General features: G+C 45.9%; 1 protein-coding gene across 2 annotated transcripts in view; it reads left to right on the forward strand.

Annotated features, from left to right (window-relative positions):
* Positions 1-14,289, forward strand: part of snapc3 (small nuclear RNA activating complex, polypeptide 3) — a 46,738-nt gene extending 32,449 nt beyond the window's left edge. For both annotated transcript variants that reach the window (XM_072517060.1, XM_072517059.1), the window contains one exon: positions 12,671-14,289. In XM_072517060.1, the coding sequence (XP_072373161.1) occupies positions 12,671-12,818 (148 nt within the window). In that variant the 3' untranslated portion in view covers positions 12,819-14,289. The remainder of the gene's footprint in view (positions 1-12,670) is intronic.
* The last annotated feature ends 304 nt before the right edge of the window (positions 14,290-14,593 follow it).

Here is a 14,593-nt window from a genome sequence, read left to right on the forward strand (position 1 = left end):
CACAACCCAAAGATGTGCAGGGTAGGTGGATTGGCCATGCTAAATAACCCCTTAATTGGAAAAAAAAAAGAATTGGGTACTTTAAATTTTTTTTTAAAAGAGTAAGAGGCAACCTGATTGAAACATATAAGATGCTGAAAGATCTTGACTGAGTGGGTGTTTCCTTTTGTGGGAAAATCTGGAACTAGGCGTCACCATTTAAAAATTAAAGGTCAACCATTTAAGACCGAGATGAGAGATTTTTTTCTGAGGTTATCGAGTCTTTAGAAGTTTCTTCCTCAAAAGGTGGTGGGAGAAGAGTCTGACTATTTTTAAAGCAGAACTAGGTAGATTTTTGATAAACAAGAAGATGAAAGGTTATCAGCAGTAGGTGGGAATGTGGATTGAGGTAACAATCAGACTCACCATTATCTTATTGAATGGCGGAGCAGGCTCGAGTGACAGAGTGGCCTAGTTCCATCTTCCCTCTGGACTGTGACTTGTGTGCTCCCTACAGTAGGCTTTCATTTTTCAGCTGATGTTAAACCACCTGATGTTAAAGAGCTGCCGCATATACCTACATTGTAAGTAGTTGAGCTTCCTATGGACATGTTTATTGGACTACCACATTTCTGATCGTGTGGCTTTAGACCTTCCAGGGGGACCTCCAACATGGTCTTTTTTGCCAGACAAATCCAAGATAGATGAAGTAAACAGTATCAGGAAATCTTCATTGCCAAAAACCCGAACAAAGCATTTGTCTCGATAGATCTTGAGGCTCTAGATTATGCTCCAAATATTTATACATCCGCGACATTTCTTCAAGTGTTTTATGCTGACATGACTGCAGCTATCTTGAGTGGGAGATCTGAAACAGACACCTTCAAAATCTGGATGTGTTCAAGCAGCATTGTGTGATAGCCCTCTTACTGTTTACAATCTACCTGTCGGTGACCATTCACCGCCTCAAAAATTAACTGCCTTCTCTTGTCAGTATTAAGTACTGTCTTGATGGCAAACTTTTCACTCTCCGAAGAGTCCATTCTAAAACTAAACCGACTACCAGAGACGTACATGACCTACAGCTTGCAGATGTAGCCAAGTTTGCAAGTCATTCTCAATCCCTTCAATTCTGCATACAGGAATCTCAGCCTGTCCTTGAATGCTGCCCAGCACACAACTGGGATTGACCCACACCCGGTCAGCCAAATATTCAACCAAAAGAGAAAATGCTGGAAAATCTCAACAGGTCTGGCAGCATCTGTAAAGAGGGAAAGGAGCTAACGTTTCGAGTCCAGATGAGCCTTTGTCACAGCTTTGTCACCTGGACTAGAAACGTTGGCTCTTTTCTCTCCCTACAGATGCTGCCAGACCTGCTGAGATTTTCTAGCATTTTCTCTCTTAGTTTCAGATTCCGGCATCCGCAGTAATTTGCTTTTATCCAGCCAAATATTCAACCTCCCGTATATGTTGAAGAAGAAATTATGGAAAATGTTGAGCATGTGCTAGTGCATGAGTTGCAGATTATGAGAGTAAACTTGCTCAGAATATAAAAACAGATAGTAAAAGTTTCTACAAATACATAAAACAAAAAAGAGTGGCTAAGGTAAATATTGGTCCTTTAGAGGATGAGAAGGGAAATTTAATAATGGGAGATGAGGAAATGGCTGAGGAACTGAACAGGTTTTTTGGGTCGGTCGTCACAGTGGAAGACACAAATAACATGCCAGTGACTGATGGAAATGAGGCTATGACAGGTGAGGACCTTGAGAGGATTGATATCCCCAAGGAGGTAGTGATGGGCAATCTAATGGGGCTAAAGGTAGACAAGTCTCCTGGCCCTGATGGAATGCATCCCAGAGTGCTAAAAGAGATGGCTAGGGAAATTGCAAATGCACTAGTGATAATTTACCAAAATTCACTAGACTCTGGGGTGGTCCCAGCGGATTGGAAATTAGCAAACGTGACACCACTGTTTAAAAAAGGAGGTAGGCAGAAAGTGGGTAATTATAGGCCAGTGAGCTTAACTTCGGTAGTAGGGAAGATGCTGGAATCTGTCATCAAGGATGAAATAGCGAGGCATCTGGATGGAAATTGTCCCATTGGACAGACGCAGCATTGGTTCATAAAGGGCAGGTCGTGCCTAACTAATTTAGTGGAATTTTTTGAGGACATTAACAGTGCGGTAGATAACGGGGAGCCAATGGATGTGGTATATCTGGATTTCCAGAAAGTCTTTGACAAGGTGCCACACAAAAGGTTGTTGCATAAGATAAAGATGCATGGCATTAAGGGGAAAGTAGTAGCATGGATCGAGGATTGGTTAATTAATAGAAAGCAAAGAGTGGGGATTAATGGGTGTTTCTCTGGTTGGCAATCAGTAGCTAGTGGTGTCCCTCAGGGATCAGTGTTGGGCCCACAACTGTTCACAATTTACATAGCTGATTTGGAGTTGGGGACCAAGGGCAATGTGTCCAAGTTTGCAGACGACACTAAGATAAGTGGTAAAGCAAAAAGTACAGAGGATACTGGAAGTCTGCAGAGGGATTTGGAGAGGCTAAGTGAATGGGCTAGGGTCTGGCAGATGGAATACAATGTTGACAAATGTGAGGTTATCCATTTTGGTAGGAATAACAGCAAAAGGGATTATTATTTAAATGATAAAATATTAAAACATGCTGCTGTGCAGAGAGACCTGGGTGTGCTAGTGCATGAGTCACAGAAAGTTGGTTTTCAGGTGCAACAGGTGATTAAGAAGGCAAATGGAATTTTGTCCTTCATTGCTAGAGGGATGGAGTTTAAGACTAGGGAGGTTATGCTGCAATTGTATAAGGTGTTAGTGAGGCCACACCTGGAGTATTGTGTTCAGTTTTGGTCTCCTTACTTGAGAAAGGACGTACTGGCACTGGAGGGTGTGCAGAGGAGATTCACTAGGTTAATCCCAGAGCTGAAGGGGTTGGATTACGAGGAGAGGTTGAGTAGACTGGGACTGTACTCGTTGGAATTTAGAAGGATGAGGGGGGATCTTATAGAAACATATAAGATTATGAAGGGAACAGATAGGATAGATGCGGGCAGGTTGTTTCCACTGGCGGGTAAAAGCAGAACTAGGGGGCATAGCCTCAAAATAAGGGGAAGTAGATTTAGGACTGAGTTTAGGAGGAACTTCTTCACCCAAAGGGTTGTGAATCTATGGAATTCCTTGCCCAGTGAAGCAGTAGAGGCTCCTTCATTAAATGTTTTTAAGATAAAGATAGATAGTTTTTTGAAGAATAAAGGGATTAAGGGTTATGGTGTTCGGGCCGGAAAGTGGAGCTGAGTCCACAAAAGATCAGCCATGATCTTATTGAATGGTGGAGCAGGCTCGAGGGGCCAGATGGCCTACTCCTGCTCCTAGTTCTTATGTTCTTTCCCATACCTTGGCAGCAATCTCGCTCAATAGGCTGCCATTGACCAAATCCAATACCAGGTCAGCTATGCCAACTCAACCTTCTACCCAAACTATGGAAGCAAGTGTTTGACAACAGAGGCCTCCGCAAGTCAATCAAAGTCCTACTAGACGGAGCAGTTGTCCTCTCCACACTCCTGTACTTCAGTGAGACCTGGACTGTAACAGCAACACAGGTGATTGATGTTTCAGTGGGGGAAGCATTTGGGGCTTAGCAACATAATTCCATTAGATTTCAAGTAGTCATGGAAAGGACAAGAGTGGCCTGTGGGTGAAGGTGCTCAATTGGGCGAAGGCCAATTACATCCAAATTAGACTGGAACTGGGGAATCGGGATTGGGAGTGGCTGTTTGAGCGCAATCCACATCTGACATGTGGGAGGCTTTTAAAGGCCAGTTTATTGAAGTGCAGGACAGGCATGTCTCTGCAAAAATGAAGGATAGAAATGATAGGATTCAGAAACCATGGACGACAAGACAATAGGTCTAGGCATCTAAAAACTGACAAACCCGTTGAGTACAGTGAAAGGAGAAAGAAACTTAAATGTGGAATTAGGAGGGCTAAACGGGGCCATGAAATGTCTTCAGGAAACATGGTCAAGGAGAATCCCAAGTGTTTTTATGCATATATTAGGAGAAAGAGTAGGTCCACTTAAGGACAATGGAGGGAAGTTATGCATGGTACCACAGGAAGTGGGTGAAATCCTTAATGAGTATTTTGTATCGGTATTCATCAGGGAGGACATGACGGATGTTGAGGTCAGGGACAGGTATGTGAACTCGCTTGAGAACGTCAATATATCAAAGGAGAATTCCATTAAGGTAGATGAGTCCCGGGGGCCGGTTGGGATCCATCCCAGGATACTATGGGAGGCAAGGGGAGAAATAGCTGGGGCCTTAACAAGATATCTTCACCCTATTTAACCATAGGTGAGGTTCCAGAGGACTGGAGAGTAGCCAATGTTATTCCCTTGTTTAAGAAAGGAAGCAGGGATAAACCAGCAAATTATACGCCAGTGCTTTATGCTGACATGACTGCAACTATCTTGAGTGGGAGATCTGAAACAGACACCTTCAAAATCTGGATGTGTTCAAGCAGCATTGTGTGATAGCCCCCTTACTGTTTACAATCTACCTGACAGTGACTATTCACCTCATCAAAAATTAACTGCCTTCTCTTGTCAGTATTAAGTACTGTCTTGATGGCAAACTCTTCACTCAGTAGAGTCCATTCCAAAACTAAACCGACTACCAGAGACATACATGATCTACAGCTTGCAGATGTAGCCAAGTTTGCAAGTCATTCTCAATCCCTTCAATTCTGCATACAGGAATCTCAGCCTGTCCTTGAATGCTGCCCAGCACAAAACTGGGATTGACCCACACCTGGTCAGCCAAATATTCAGCCAAAAGAGAAAATGCTGGAAAATCTCAGCAGGTCTGGCAGCATCTGTAAGGAGAGAAAGAAGCTAACGTTTTGAGTCCAGATGAGCCTTTGTCACCGCTTTGTCACCTGGACTTGAAACGTTAGCTCTTTTCTCATGATGGATATGACGGATGTTGAGGTCAGGGATAGGTATGTGAACTCTCTTGAGAATATTGAGAACTCTCTTGAGTAACAGGGTAGTTATTATGGGAGACTTTAACTTTCCAAATATTGACTGGAAAAGATATAGTTCGAGTACAATAGATGGGTCGTTTTTTGTACAGTGTGTGCAGGAGGGTTTCCTGAAACAATATGTTGACAGGCCAACAAGAGGCGAGGCCACGTTGGATTTGGTTTTGGGTAATGAACCAGGCCAGGTGTTGGATTTGGAGGTAGGAGAACACTTTGGGGACAGTGACCACAATTCGGTGACGTTTACGTTAATAATGGAAAGGGATAAGCATACACCGCAAGGCAAGAGTTATAGCTGGGGGAAGGGCAATTATGATGCCTTTAGATGTGACTTGGGGGGGATAAGGTGGAGAAGTAGGCTGCAAGTGTTGGGCACACTGGATAAGTGGGGCTTGTTCAAGGATCAGCTACTGCGTGTTCTTGATAAGTATGTATCGGTCAGACAGGGAGGAAGGCGTCGAGCGAGGGAACCGTGGTTTACCAAGGAAGTGGAATCTCTTGTTAAGAGGAAGAAGGAGGCCTATGTGAAGATGAAGTGTGAAGTTTCGGTTGGGGCGATGGATAGTTACAAGGTAGCGAGGAAGGATCTAAAGAGAGAGCTAAGACGAGCAAGGAGGGGACATGAGAAGTATTTGGCAGGAAGGATCAAGGAAAACCCAAAAGCTTTCTATAGGTATGTCAGGAATAAGCGAATGACTAGGGAAAGAGTAGGACCAGTCAAGGACAGGGATGGGAAGTTGTGTGTAGAGTCTGAAGAGATAGGCGAGATACTAAATGAATATTTTTCGTCAGTATTCACTCAGGAAAAAGATAATGTTGTGGAGGAGAATGCTGAGCCCCAGGCTAATAGAATAGATGGCATTGAGGTACGTAGGGAAGAGGTGTTGGCAATTCTGGACAGGCTGAAAATAGATAAGTCCCCGGGACCTGATGGGATTTATCCTAGGATTCTCTGGGAGGCCAGGGAAGAGATTGCTGGACCTTTGGCTTTGATTTTTATGTCATCATTGGCTACAGGAATAGTGCCAGAGGACTGGAGGACAGCAAATGTGGTCCCTTTGTTCAAAAAGGGGAGCAGAGACAACCCCGGTAACTATAGACCGGTGAGCCTCACGTCTGTAGTGGGTAAAGTCTTGGAGGGGATTATAAGAGACAAGATTTATAATCATCTAGATAGGAATAATATGATCAGGGATAGTCAGCATGGCTTTGTGAAGGGTAGGTCATGCCTCACAAACCTTATTGAGTTCTTTGAGAAGGTGACTGAACAGGTAGACGAGGGTAGAGCAGTTGATGTGGTGTATATGGATTTCAGCAAAGCGCTTGATAAGGTTCCCCACGGTAGGCTATTGCAAAAAATACGGAGGCTGGGGATTGAGGGTGATGTAGAGATGTGGATCAGAAATTGGCTAGCTGAAAGAAGACAGAGGGTGGTGGTTGATGGGAAATGTTCAGAATGGAGTACAGTCACAAGTGGAGTACCACAAGGATCTGTTCTGGGGCCGTTGCTGTTTGTCATTTTTATCAATGACCTAGAGGAAGGCGCAGAAGGGTGGGTGAGTAAATTTGCAGACGATACTAAAGTTGGTGGTGTTGTCGATAGTGTGGAAGGATGTAGCAGGTTACAGAGGGATATAGATAAGCTGCAGAGCTGGGCTGAGAGGTGGCAAATGGAGTTTAATGTAGAGAAGTGTGAGGTGATTCACTTTGGAAGGAATAACAGGAATGCGGAATATTTGGCTAATGGTAAAGTTCTTGAAAGTGTGGACGAGCAGGGGGATCTAGGTGTCCATGTACACAGATCCCTGAAAGTTGCCACCCAGGTTGATAGGGTTGTGAAGAAGGCCTATGGAGTGTTGGCCTTTATTGGTAGAGGGATTGAGTTCCGGAGTCGGGAGGTCATGTTGCAGCTGTACAGAACTCTGGTACGGCAGCATTTGGAGTATTGCGTACAGTTCTGGTCACCGCATTATAGGAAGGACGTGGAGGCTTTGGAGCGGGTGCAGAGGAGATTTACCAGGATGTTGCCTGGTATGGAGGGAAAATCTTATGAGGAAAGGCTGATGGACTTGAGTTGTTTTCGTTGGAGAGAAGAAGGTTAAGAGGAGACTTAATAGAGGCATACAAAATGATCAGGGGGTTGGATAGGGTGGACAGTGAGAGCCTTCTCCCGTGGATGGATATGGCTGGCACGAGGGGACATAACTTTAAACTGAGGGGTAATAGATATAGGACAGAGGTCAGAGGTAGGTTCTTTACGCAAAGAGTAGTGAGGCCGTGGAATGCCCTGCTACAGTAGTGAACTCGCCAACATTGAGGGCATTTAAAAGTTTATTGGTTAAACATATGGATGATAATGGCATAGTGTAGGTTAGATGGCTTTTGTTTCGGTGCAACATCGTGGGCCGAAGGGCCTGTACTGCGCTGTATTGTTCTATGTTCTAATGTCAATATATCAAAGGAGAATTCCATTAAGGTAGATTAATCCCAGGGGCCGGATGGAATCCATCCCAGGATACTGCGGGAGGCAAGGGGAGAAATAGCTGGGGCCTTATCAGACATCTTCACCCTCTTTGACCACAGGTGAGGTTCCAGAGGACTGGAGAGTAACCAATGTTATTCCCTTGTTTAAGAAAGGAAGCAGGGATAATCCAGCAAATTTTACGCCAGTGAGCCTGACATCAGTGGTGGGAAGCTTCTGGAAAAGATACTGAGGGACAGGATATATGCACATTTGGAGAAAAAATGGACTAGTTAGTGACGGCAGTATGGTTTTGTATGGGGAAGGTCATGTCTCACCAACTTGATTGAGTTTTTTGAAGAGGTAAGAAAGAAAATTAATGAGAGAAGGGCTGTGGGTGTACATAGAACATAGAAAATACAGCACAGAACAGGCCCTTCGGCCCACGATGTTGTGCCGAACCTTTGTCCCAGATTAATCATAGATTATCATTGAATCTCCCCCATTGCCCCCCAATCTCCCCCATTGCCCCCCAATCTCCCCCATTGCCCCCCAATCTCCCCCATTGCCCCCCAATCTCCCCCATTGCCCCCCAATCTCCCCCATTGCCCCCCAATCTCCCCCATTGCCCCCCAATCTCCCCCATTGCCCCCCAATCTCCCCCATTGCCCCCCAATCTCCCCCATTGCCCCCCAATCTCCCCCATTGCCCCCCAATCTCCCCCATTGCCCCCCAATCTCCCCCATTGCCCCCCAATCTCCCCCATTGCCCCCCAATCTCCCCCATTGCCCCCCAATCTCCCCCATTGCCCCCCAATCTCCCCCATTGCCCCCCAATCTCCCCCATTGCCCCCCAATCTCCCCCATTGCCCCCCAATCTCCCCCATTGCCCCCCAATCTCCCCCATTGCCCCCCAATCTCCCCCATTGCCCCCCAATCTCCCCCATTGCCCCCCAATCTCCCCCATTGCCCCCCAATCTCCCCCATTGCCCCCCAATCTCCCCCATTGCCCCCCAATCTCCCCCATTGCCCCCCAATCTCCCCCATTGCCCCCCAATCTCCCCCATTGCCCCCCAATCTCCCCCATTGCCCCCCAATCTCCCCCATTGCCCCCCAATCTCCCCCATTGCCCCCCAATCTCCCCCATTGCCCCCCAATCTCCCCCATTGCCCCCCAATCTCCCCCATTGCCCCCCAATCTCCCCCATTGCCCCCCAATCTCCCCCATTGCCCCCCAATCTCCCCCATTGCCCCCCAATCTCCCCCATTGCCCCCCAATCTCCCCATTGCCCCCCAATCTCCCCCATTGCCCCCCAATCTCCCCCATTGCCCCCCAATCTCCCCCATTGCCCCCCAATCTCCCCCATTGCCCCCCAATCTCCCCCATTGCCCCCCAACCTCCCCCATTGCCCCCCAATCTCCCCCATTGCCCCCCAACCTCCCCCATTGCCCCCCAACCTCCCCCATTGCCCCCCAACCTCCCCCATTGCCCCCCAACCTCCCCCATTGCCCCCCAACCTCCCCCATTGCCCCCCAACCTCCCCCATTGCCCCCCAACCTCCCCCATTGCCCCCCAACCTCCCCCATTGCCCCCCAACCTCCCCCATTGCCCCCCAACCTCCCCCATTGCCCCCCAACCTCCCCCATTGCCCCCCAACCTCCCCCATTGCCCCCCAACCTCCCCCATTGCCCCCCAACCTCCCCCATTGCCCCCCAACCTCCCCCATTGCCCCCCAACCTCCCCCATTGCCCCCCAACCTCCCCCATTGCCCCCCAACCTCCCCCATTGCCCCCCAACCTCCCCCATTGCCCCCCAACCTCCCCCATTGCCCCCCAACCTCCCCCATTGCCCCCCAACCTCCCCCATTGCCCCCCAACCTCCCCCATTGCCCCCCAACCTCCCCCATTGCCCCCCAACCTCCCCCATTGCCCCCCAACCTCCCCCATTGCCCCCCAACCTCCCCCATTGCCCCCCAACCTCCCCCATTGCCCCCCAACCTCCCCCATTGCCCCCCAACCTCCCCCATTGCCCCCCAACCTCCCCCATTGCCCCCCAACCTCCCCCATTGCCCCCCAACCTCCCCCATTGCCCCCCAACCTCCCCCATTGCCCCCCAACCTCCCCCATTGCCCCCCAACCTCCCCCATTGCCCCCCAACCTCCCCCATTGCCCCCCAACCTCCCCCATTGCCCCCCAACCTCCCCCATTGCCCCCCAACCTCCCCCATTGCCCCCCAACCTCCCCCATTGCCCCCCAACCTCCCCCATTGCCCCCCCAACCTCCCCCATTGCCCCCCCATCTCCCCCATTGCCCCCCCCACCTCCCCCATTAGTTTATATGAACTTTAATAAACTTTTTGACAAGGTCCCATGTGGCAGATTGGTACAAAAACTAAAATCACATGGGATTCGGGGTAGGCTGGCTAGATGGATGCAGAACTGGTTTAGTTATAGAAAACAGAGTAGCAGTGGAAGAGTGTTTTCTGAATGGAGATCTGTAGCTAGTGGTGTTCCTCGGGGATCAATGCTGGCACCTCTGTTGCTTGCAGTATATATAAGTGATCTGGAGGAACATAAGGGTTGTCTGATTAGTAAGTTTGTGGATGATACGAAGATTGGCGAAGTTGCTGATGTGGCGAGGATTGTTAGGATACAACAGGATATAGATTGGAGACTTGGGCACAGAAATGACAGATAGAATTTAATCTGGACAAATGCGAGGTGATACATTTTGGAGGAACAAATCTAGGTATGAATTATACTGTAAATGGCAGAATCCTTAGGAACATTAACATACAGAGGGATCTGGGCGTGCAGGTCCACAGTTTCCTAAAAGTGGAAACACAGGTGGCCAAGATGATTAAGAAGGCATATGGCATGCTTGCCTTCATCAGCCGGGACACAGTACAAGAGTAGGGAAATCATTTTGCAGCTATGTAAAACCTTGGTTAGGCTGCATTTGGAGTATTGCGTACAGTTCTGGTCACTACATTATCAGAAGGACATGGAAGCTTTGGAGAGAGTGCCAAGAAGGTTCACCAGGATGTTGCCTGGCCTCAAGGGTGTTGGCTGTGAGGAGAGGTTGAATAATCTAGGATTATTTTCACTGGAAAGACGAAGGCTGAGGGGAGACCTGACAGAGGTCTACAAAATAATGAGAGGCATAGACAGGGTGAATAGTCAGAGGCTTTTCCCAGGGTGGAAATGTCAATTTCAAGGGGGCACAGGTTCAAAGTGAGAGGGGCAAAGTTTAAGGGAGATGTGCAGGCACCCACCACTCTGGAACGTGCTGCCAGAGGATGTGGTGGAAGCAGGCATGTGAGCAACATTTAAGAGGCATCTGGATGGATACATGAATAGGGAGGAAATGGAGGGATATGGACTGAGTACGGGAAGGTTTTTTTAAAGTCAGGGCGTCATGATCGGCACAGGCTTGGAGGGCCAAAGGGCCTGTTCCTGTGCTGTACTTTTCTTTATTTTTGTTTTTTTATTTTATAAATTTAGAATAACCAATTAATTTTTTCCAATTAAGGGGCAATTTAATCTGGTCAGTCCACCTACCCTGCACATCTTTGGGTTGTGGGAGCGAAACCCACGCAAACACGGGGAGAATGTGCAAACTCCACACGGACAGTGACCCAGAGCCAGGATCGAACCTGGGACCTCGGCACCATGAGGCAGCAGTGCTACTTGCTCGCCATCATGCTGTTCTTTATACGAGCACTTGGAAAATTCCATTAGCAATGCCTCAGCCACATACTCCAGATTTAATTGGGGGACTGTCAAATAAACACTCTTGTCCTTGAAGTCACCACCGCAAGCATTTATACAAAATTCTTACAAACTTGACTTTGGTGCATTGGACACTGTCCAGGTGGCCAAAAACTAACTCCCTCGCCATGTCCTGTTTTCTTGACTCTCAAAAGGTACAAAGTTCTGGTGAGGACAAAGGAAGCACTTCAAAGGCAATCTAAAGCACTCAGCAAACTGTGGCAGCATTGTCATTAATTACTGGGAGGAGCTTGCTGTCAATCCAGAATGGTGACACATTGTCCATCAAGCTGCATCATCCTTTCAGTCACAATGTCTTGGTGACGCGGAACAGCGGCAGAGAAGGAAAGTAAAGGGGCAGACTCTGCGCACTCAAATCCCACTACCTCGTAGAGTGTTCTGCCCATGTGTCCAAAGATATGTGGTTGCAAATTGGCCTGTCAGTCATGTGAAGATCCGTGGCAGAAAGTCGGTGTCATCCTTTAATTTAAGGACACTCGATGTCAACTATTCATTTGGCAGCACAGCCAGTATATTGCTCCAGTTGCTTGCAAACTTAAAATAAAACACACCGAGAAGGTCCCATCAAAAGCAAACGTGGATTGATTGTCACCAAAATGGAACGTAAAGACGAGCTGGGCAAAGGATCTTATGTGGTGCCTGTTTCTTTTTTAAAATAGCCAGCAGGAGAATCCTGAGACTTTGCTCATTTTTAAAATAAAAAAAATCAAAGATTTGCAAATTGAATATGCAATGACTGAAATAATCAAATATCAGTGATATTATCACACATGTCTTCGCTCTAGTTTTAGTCTTGTGTGGAGGTGTCAGTCGGCTAGACAGGACATCATTCATGATGACATTGTAGGTTTTCACAAGCCAGTAAAAGTTTTTTTTCTTTATGAAACATGTCTGTTTCATATGTTGCATGCTATAATATTCTTTGTATACTGTCCAATGCCTTGAAACATTTTACAGATGTAAACCTGTGGTATGAATTAAATGGAGGAGTACACTGCAGTTTGATTGGCAAGTTTCAGTTGGCGATCACTGTCTGGTTGAGTTTTATTTATACAGTCAGGATAATATCGTCATTTCTGTTCATTTAAATACTAAATAATAAAGCTTGCATGTAATAAAAAACTCAGACTTGGGTTTGTTACAGATCACTAGTGGGGTTGAAGTAATGTTATCGGCTTTTGTTTGTAGTGTCCCCTTAATATTTGTGTGTCAAAGAGAATCAGATGGGGGAAAACACTCACCATGCAAATGAGTATAAAATCCACTATTGAATAGGTGGAATAAAGATAATGAGATTACATGTTTCATCATGGTTGTGCGGGATATTGCCATCCAAGTATAGTTTTTAAATTGCATCTCTGTTTTCTTTGTTCCAGATGGGTGACCAACAATGATAGTTTTGCCCCTGAGGACCCGAGCTTTTTCTGTGACATGTGTTTCAGGATGCTTCACTATGATGCTGATGGCAATAAAATGGGGGTCTTTCTTGCATATCCCTATGTTGATCCGGGAATATTTAACTGAAAGCTATGCCAAAGTGGCCAAGTCTGTTTCCTGTTGAACGTTAATTTTTCTTGAGGTTTGATTGAAATTGGTGGAAAAGCTTATTGTGCATGTTTCCAAAGTTTCCACGAGGCCTACATACTCCAAAGAAAGTGAAGAAATTCTTGAACAACGATTAATGATACACAAGTATCCACTTTCTTCATTGTTAAAACTGCTTTAAAGCCCACTTTTAAATGTCAAAGTTTTGTGTTTTAAGCAGTAGGCTGAATACATTTATAAACTTGTTTAAACTGTGTCTGTAGCCAGAGTTGTGCCTGTGTGATGCTTTCATGTGACAGTCACACTCGGATACACAGCCCTCTGATTCACACTACTGTCCCATTCTCCCAGAGGATTTCATTTTTGTTCTCAAAGTTATCTATTTTGAAAACTAGGGAATGGGTTAGACATTGATCTTTCAACTTCTGGAACTTGTTTTTAGACCTAACCCAGACTGATATGAATGGAAGTCTCTGCTTTCTGGCTGTAAAGGCCCTATGTGAAATGAGTTTGGGCAGTCTTTACCGTGTTCCTAGTGTATAACAGGCCGATGAGTATAAAATGTCTAAACTTGGCACCACATGATAACCTTCGAGATCAATGGAGTTTTTTTGTACTGATGAAGTTGAGGCAGAAGATGTAGCTGTACTGTGTATCGAACTGCCTTGCCTGATCTGAGTGCTCGTTGATGGTGAGTGCCTCAAATGTATGTCCTCCATCCCTCACCTCTGAGAACCAACATTTTAAATTTTATTTAAACATCAGTTAATGTTAAATGTTTCTTTCTCCAGTAAGATATGGCCCTTTATTATTGGTAGTAAAGTGATCCAATAAATGAAATTATAAAAGCTTATATTCATCACTGAAATTCGTCTAAATCATCTGCCATTTCCCTAATTGTTGCCACGGGCAGATTGCACTATCCCCTAAAAAAAACTTTTATTAATGAATCTTTAACTGTGACAGATTAATTGTTGGGTCCAATTAGGAAAATACATCTCCAAATCTGTGCAGTGCGGTCATGGTTCCTCAATGTCAATAGGATGTGGAAGAAAGGCACTCTGCACCATAGACCTTTAGAACCCAGTCATTTAATTGAAACTTGCTGAGCTTTGTTTTGCTTCCTTCCTGATGGAACTATTTTGGGATGGGGTAATGATGGAGGTGAGCTTATTTTCTGGAATAAAGCCATAGAGGATAAATGAAGAGGAGCCTGGACATATCTTTATATTGCACAACTGGACTGAGTAGTCCCAGTGACAGGGTTGCAGATTGTTTCTCATGGGTTCTTGCCCCTGCCTTCTTTTTGTGCTATGTGTAAGATGTAAATAATTTCATTATGTAAGTTTAATTTTTTAAGTTGGATCGTGTTACACCATAACTCCAGTGAGGATATTTTCAATTGTGTTGTCATTTTTATGAATACAAAATAAACTTGGATTTAAAATTATTGTGTGTTTTTTAATCTTACAGTTACGTAGTAATGTTCTTGAAACTTGTGCAGGTGTTTTGTCTTTATTCCCTGGTCACTACAATACAAGCCTCTGAGCTCCATCTAGTGGTAGAAAATGGGTACTGCAATTTATCCCTTTCCTTGCAGTATTTTCTACCTGGATGTATGTAGTTTATTGAGTAACTATTCATAACTTTCTTGTGTCTGCATCTTAATTTGAAAATACTGTTTTACCCACTCCACCACCATGCCCAATCTGCCAACATCAAACAGCTTGGTTGTTATGTCACTGGATGAGTAA

The sequence above is a fragment of the Scyliorhinus torazame genome, chromosome 9 (genome assembly GCF_047496885.1).
Source record: "Scyliorhinus torazame isolate Kashiwa2021f chromosome 9, sScyTor2.1, whole genome shotgun sequence".
Lineage (NCBI taxonomy): Eukaryota > Metazoa > Chordata > Chondrichthyes > Carcharhiniformes > Scyliorhinidae > Scyliorhinus > Scyliorhinus torazame.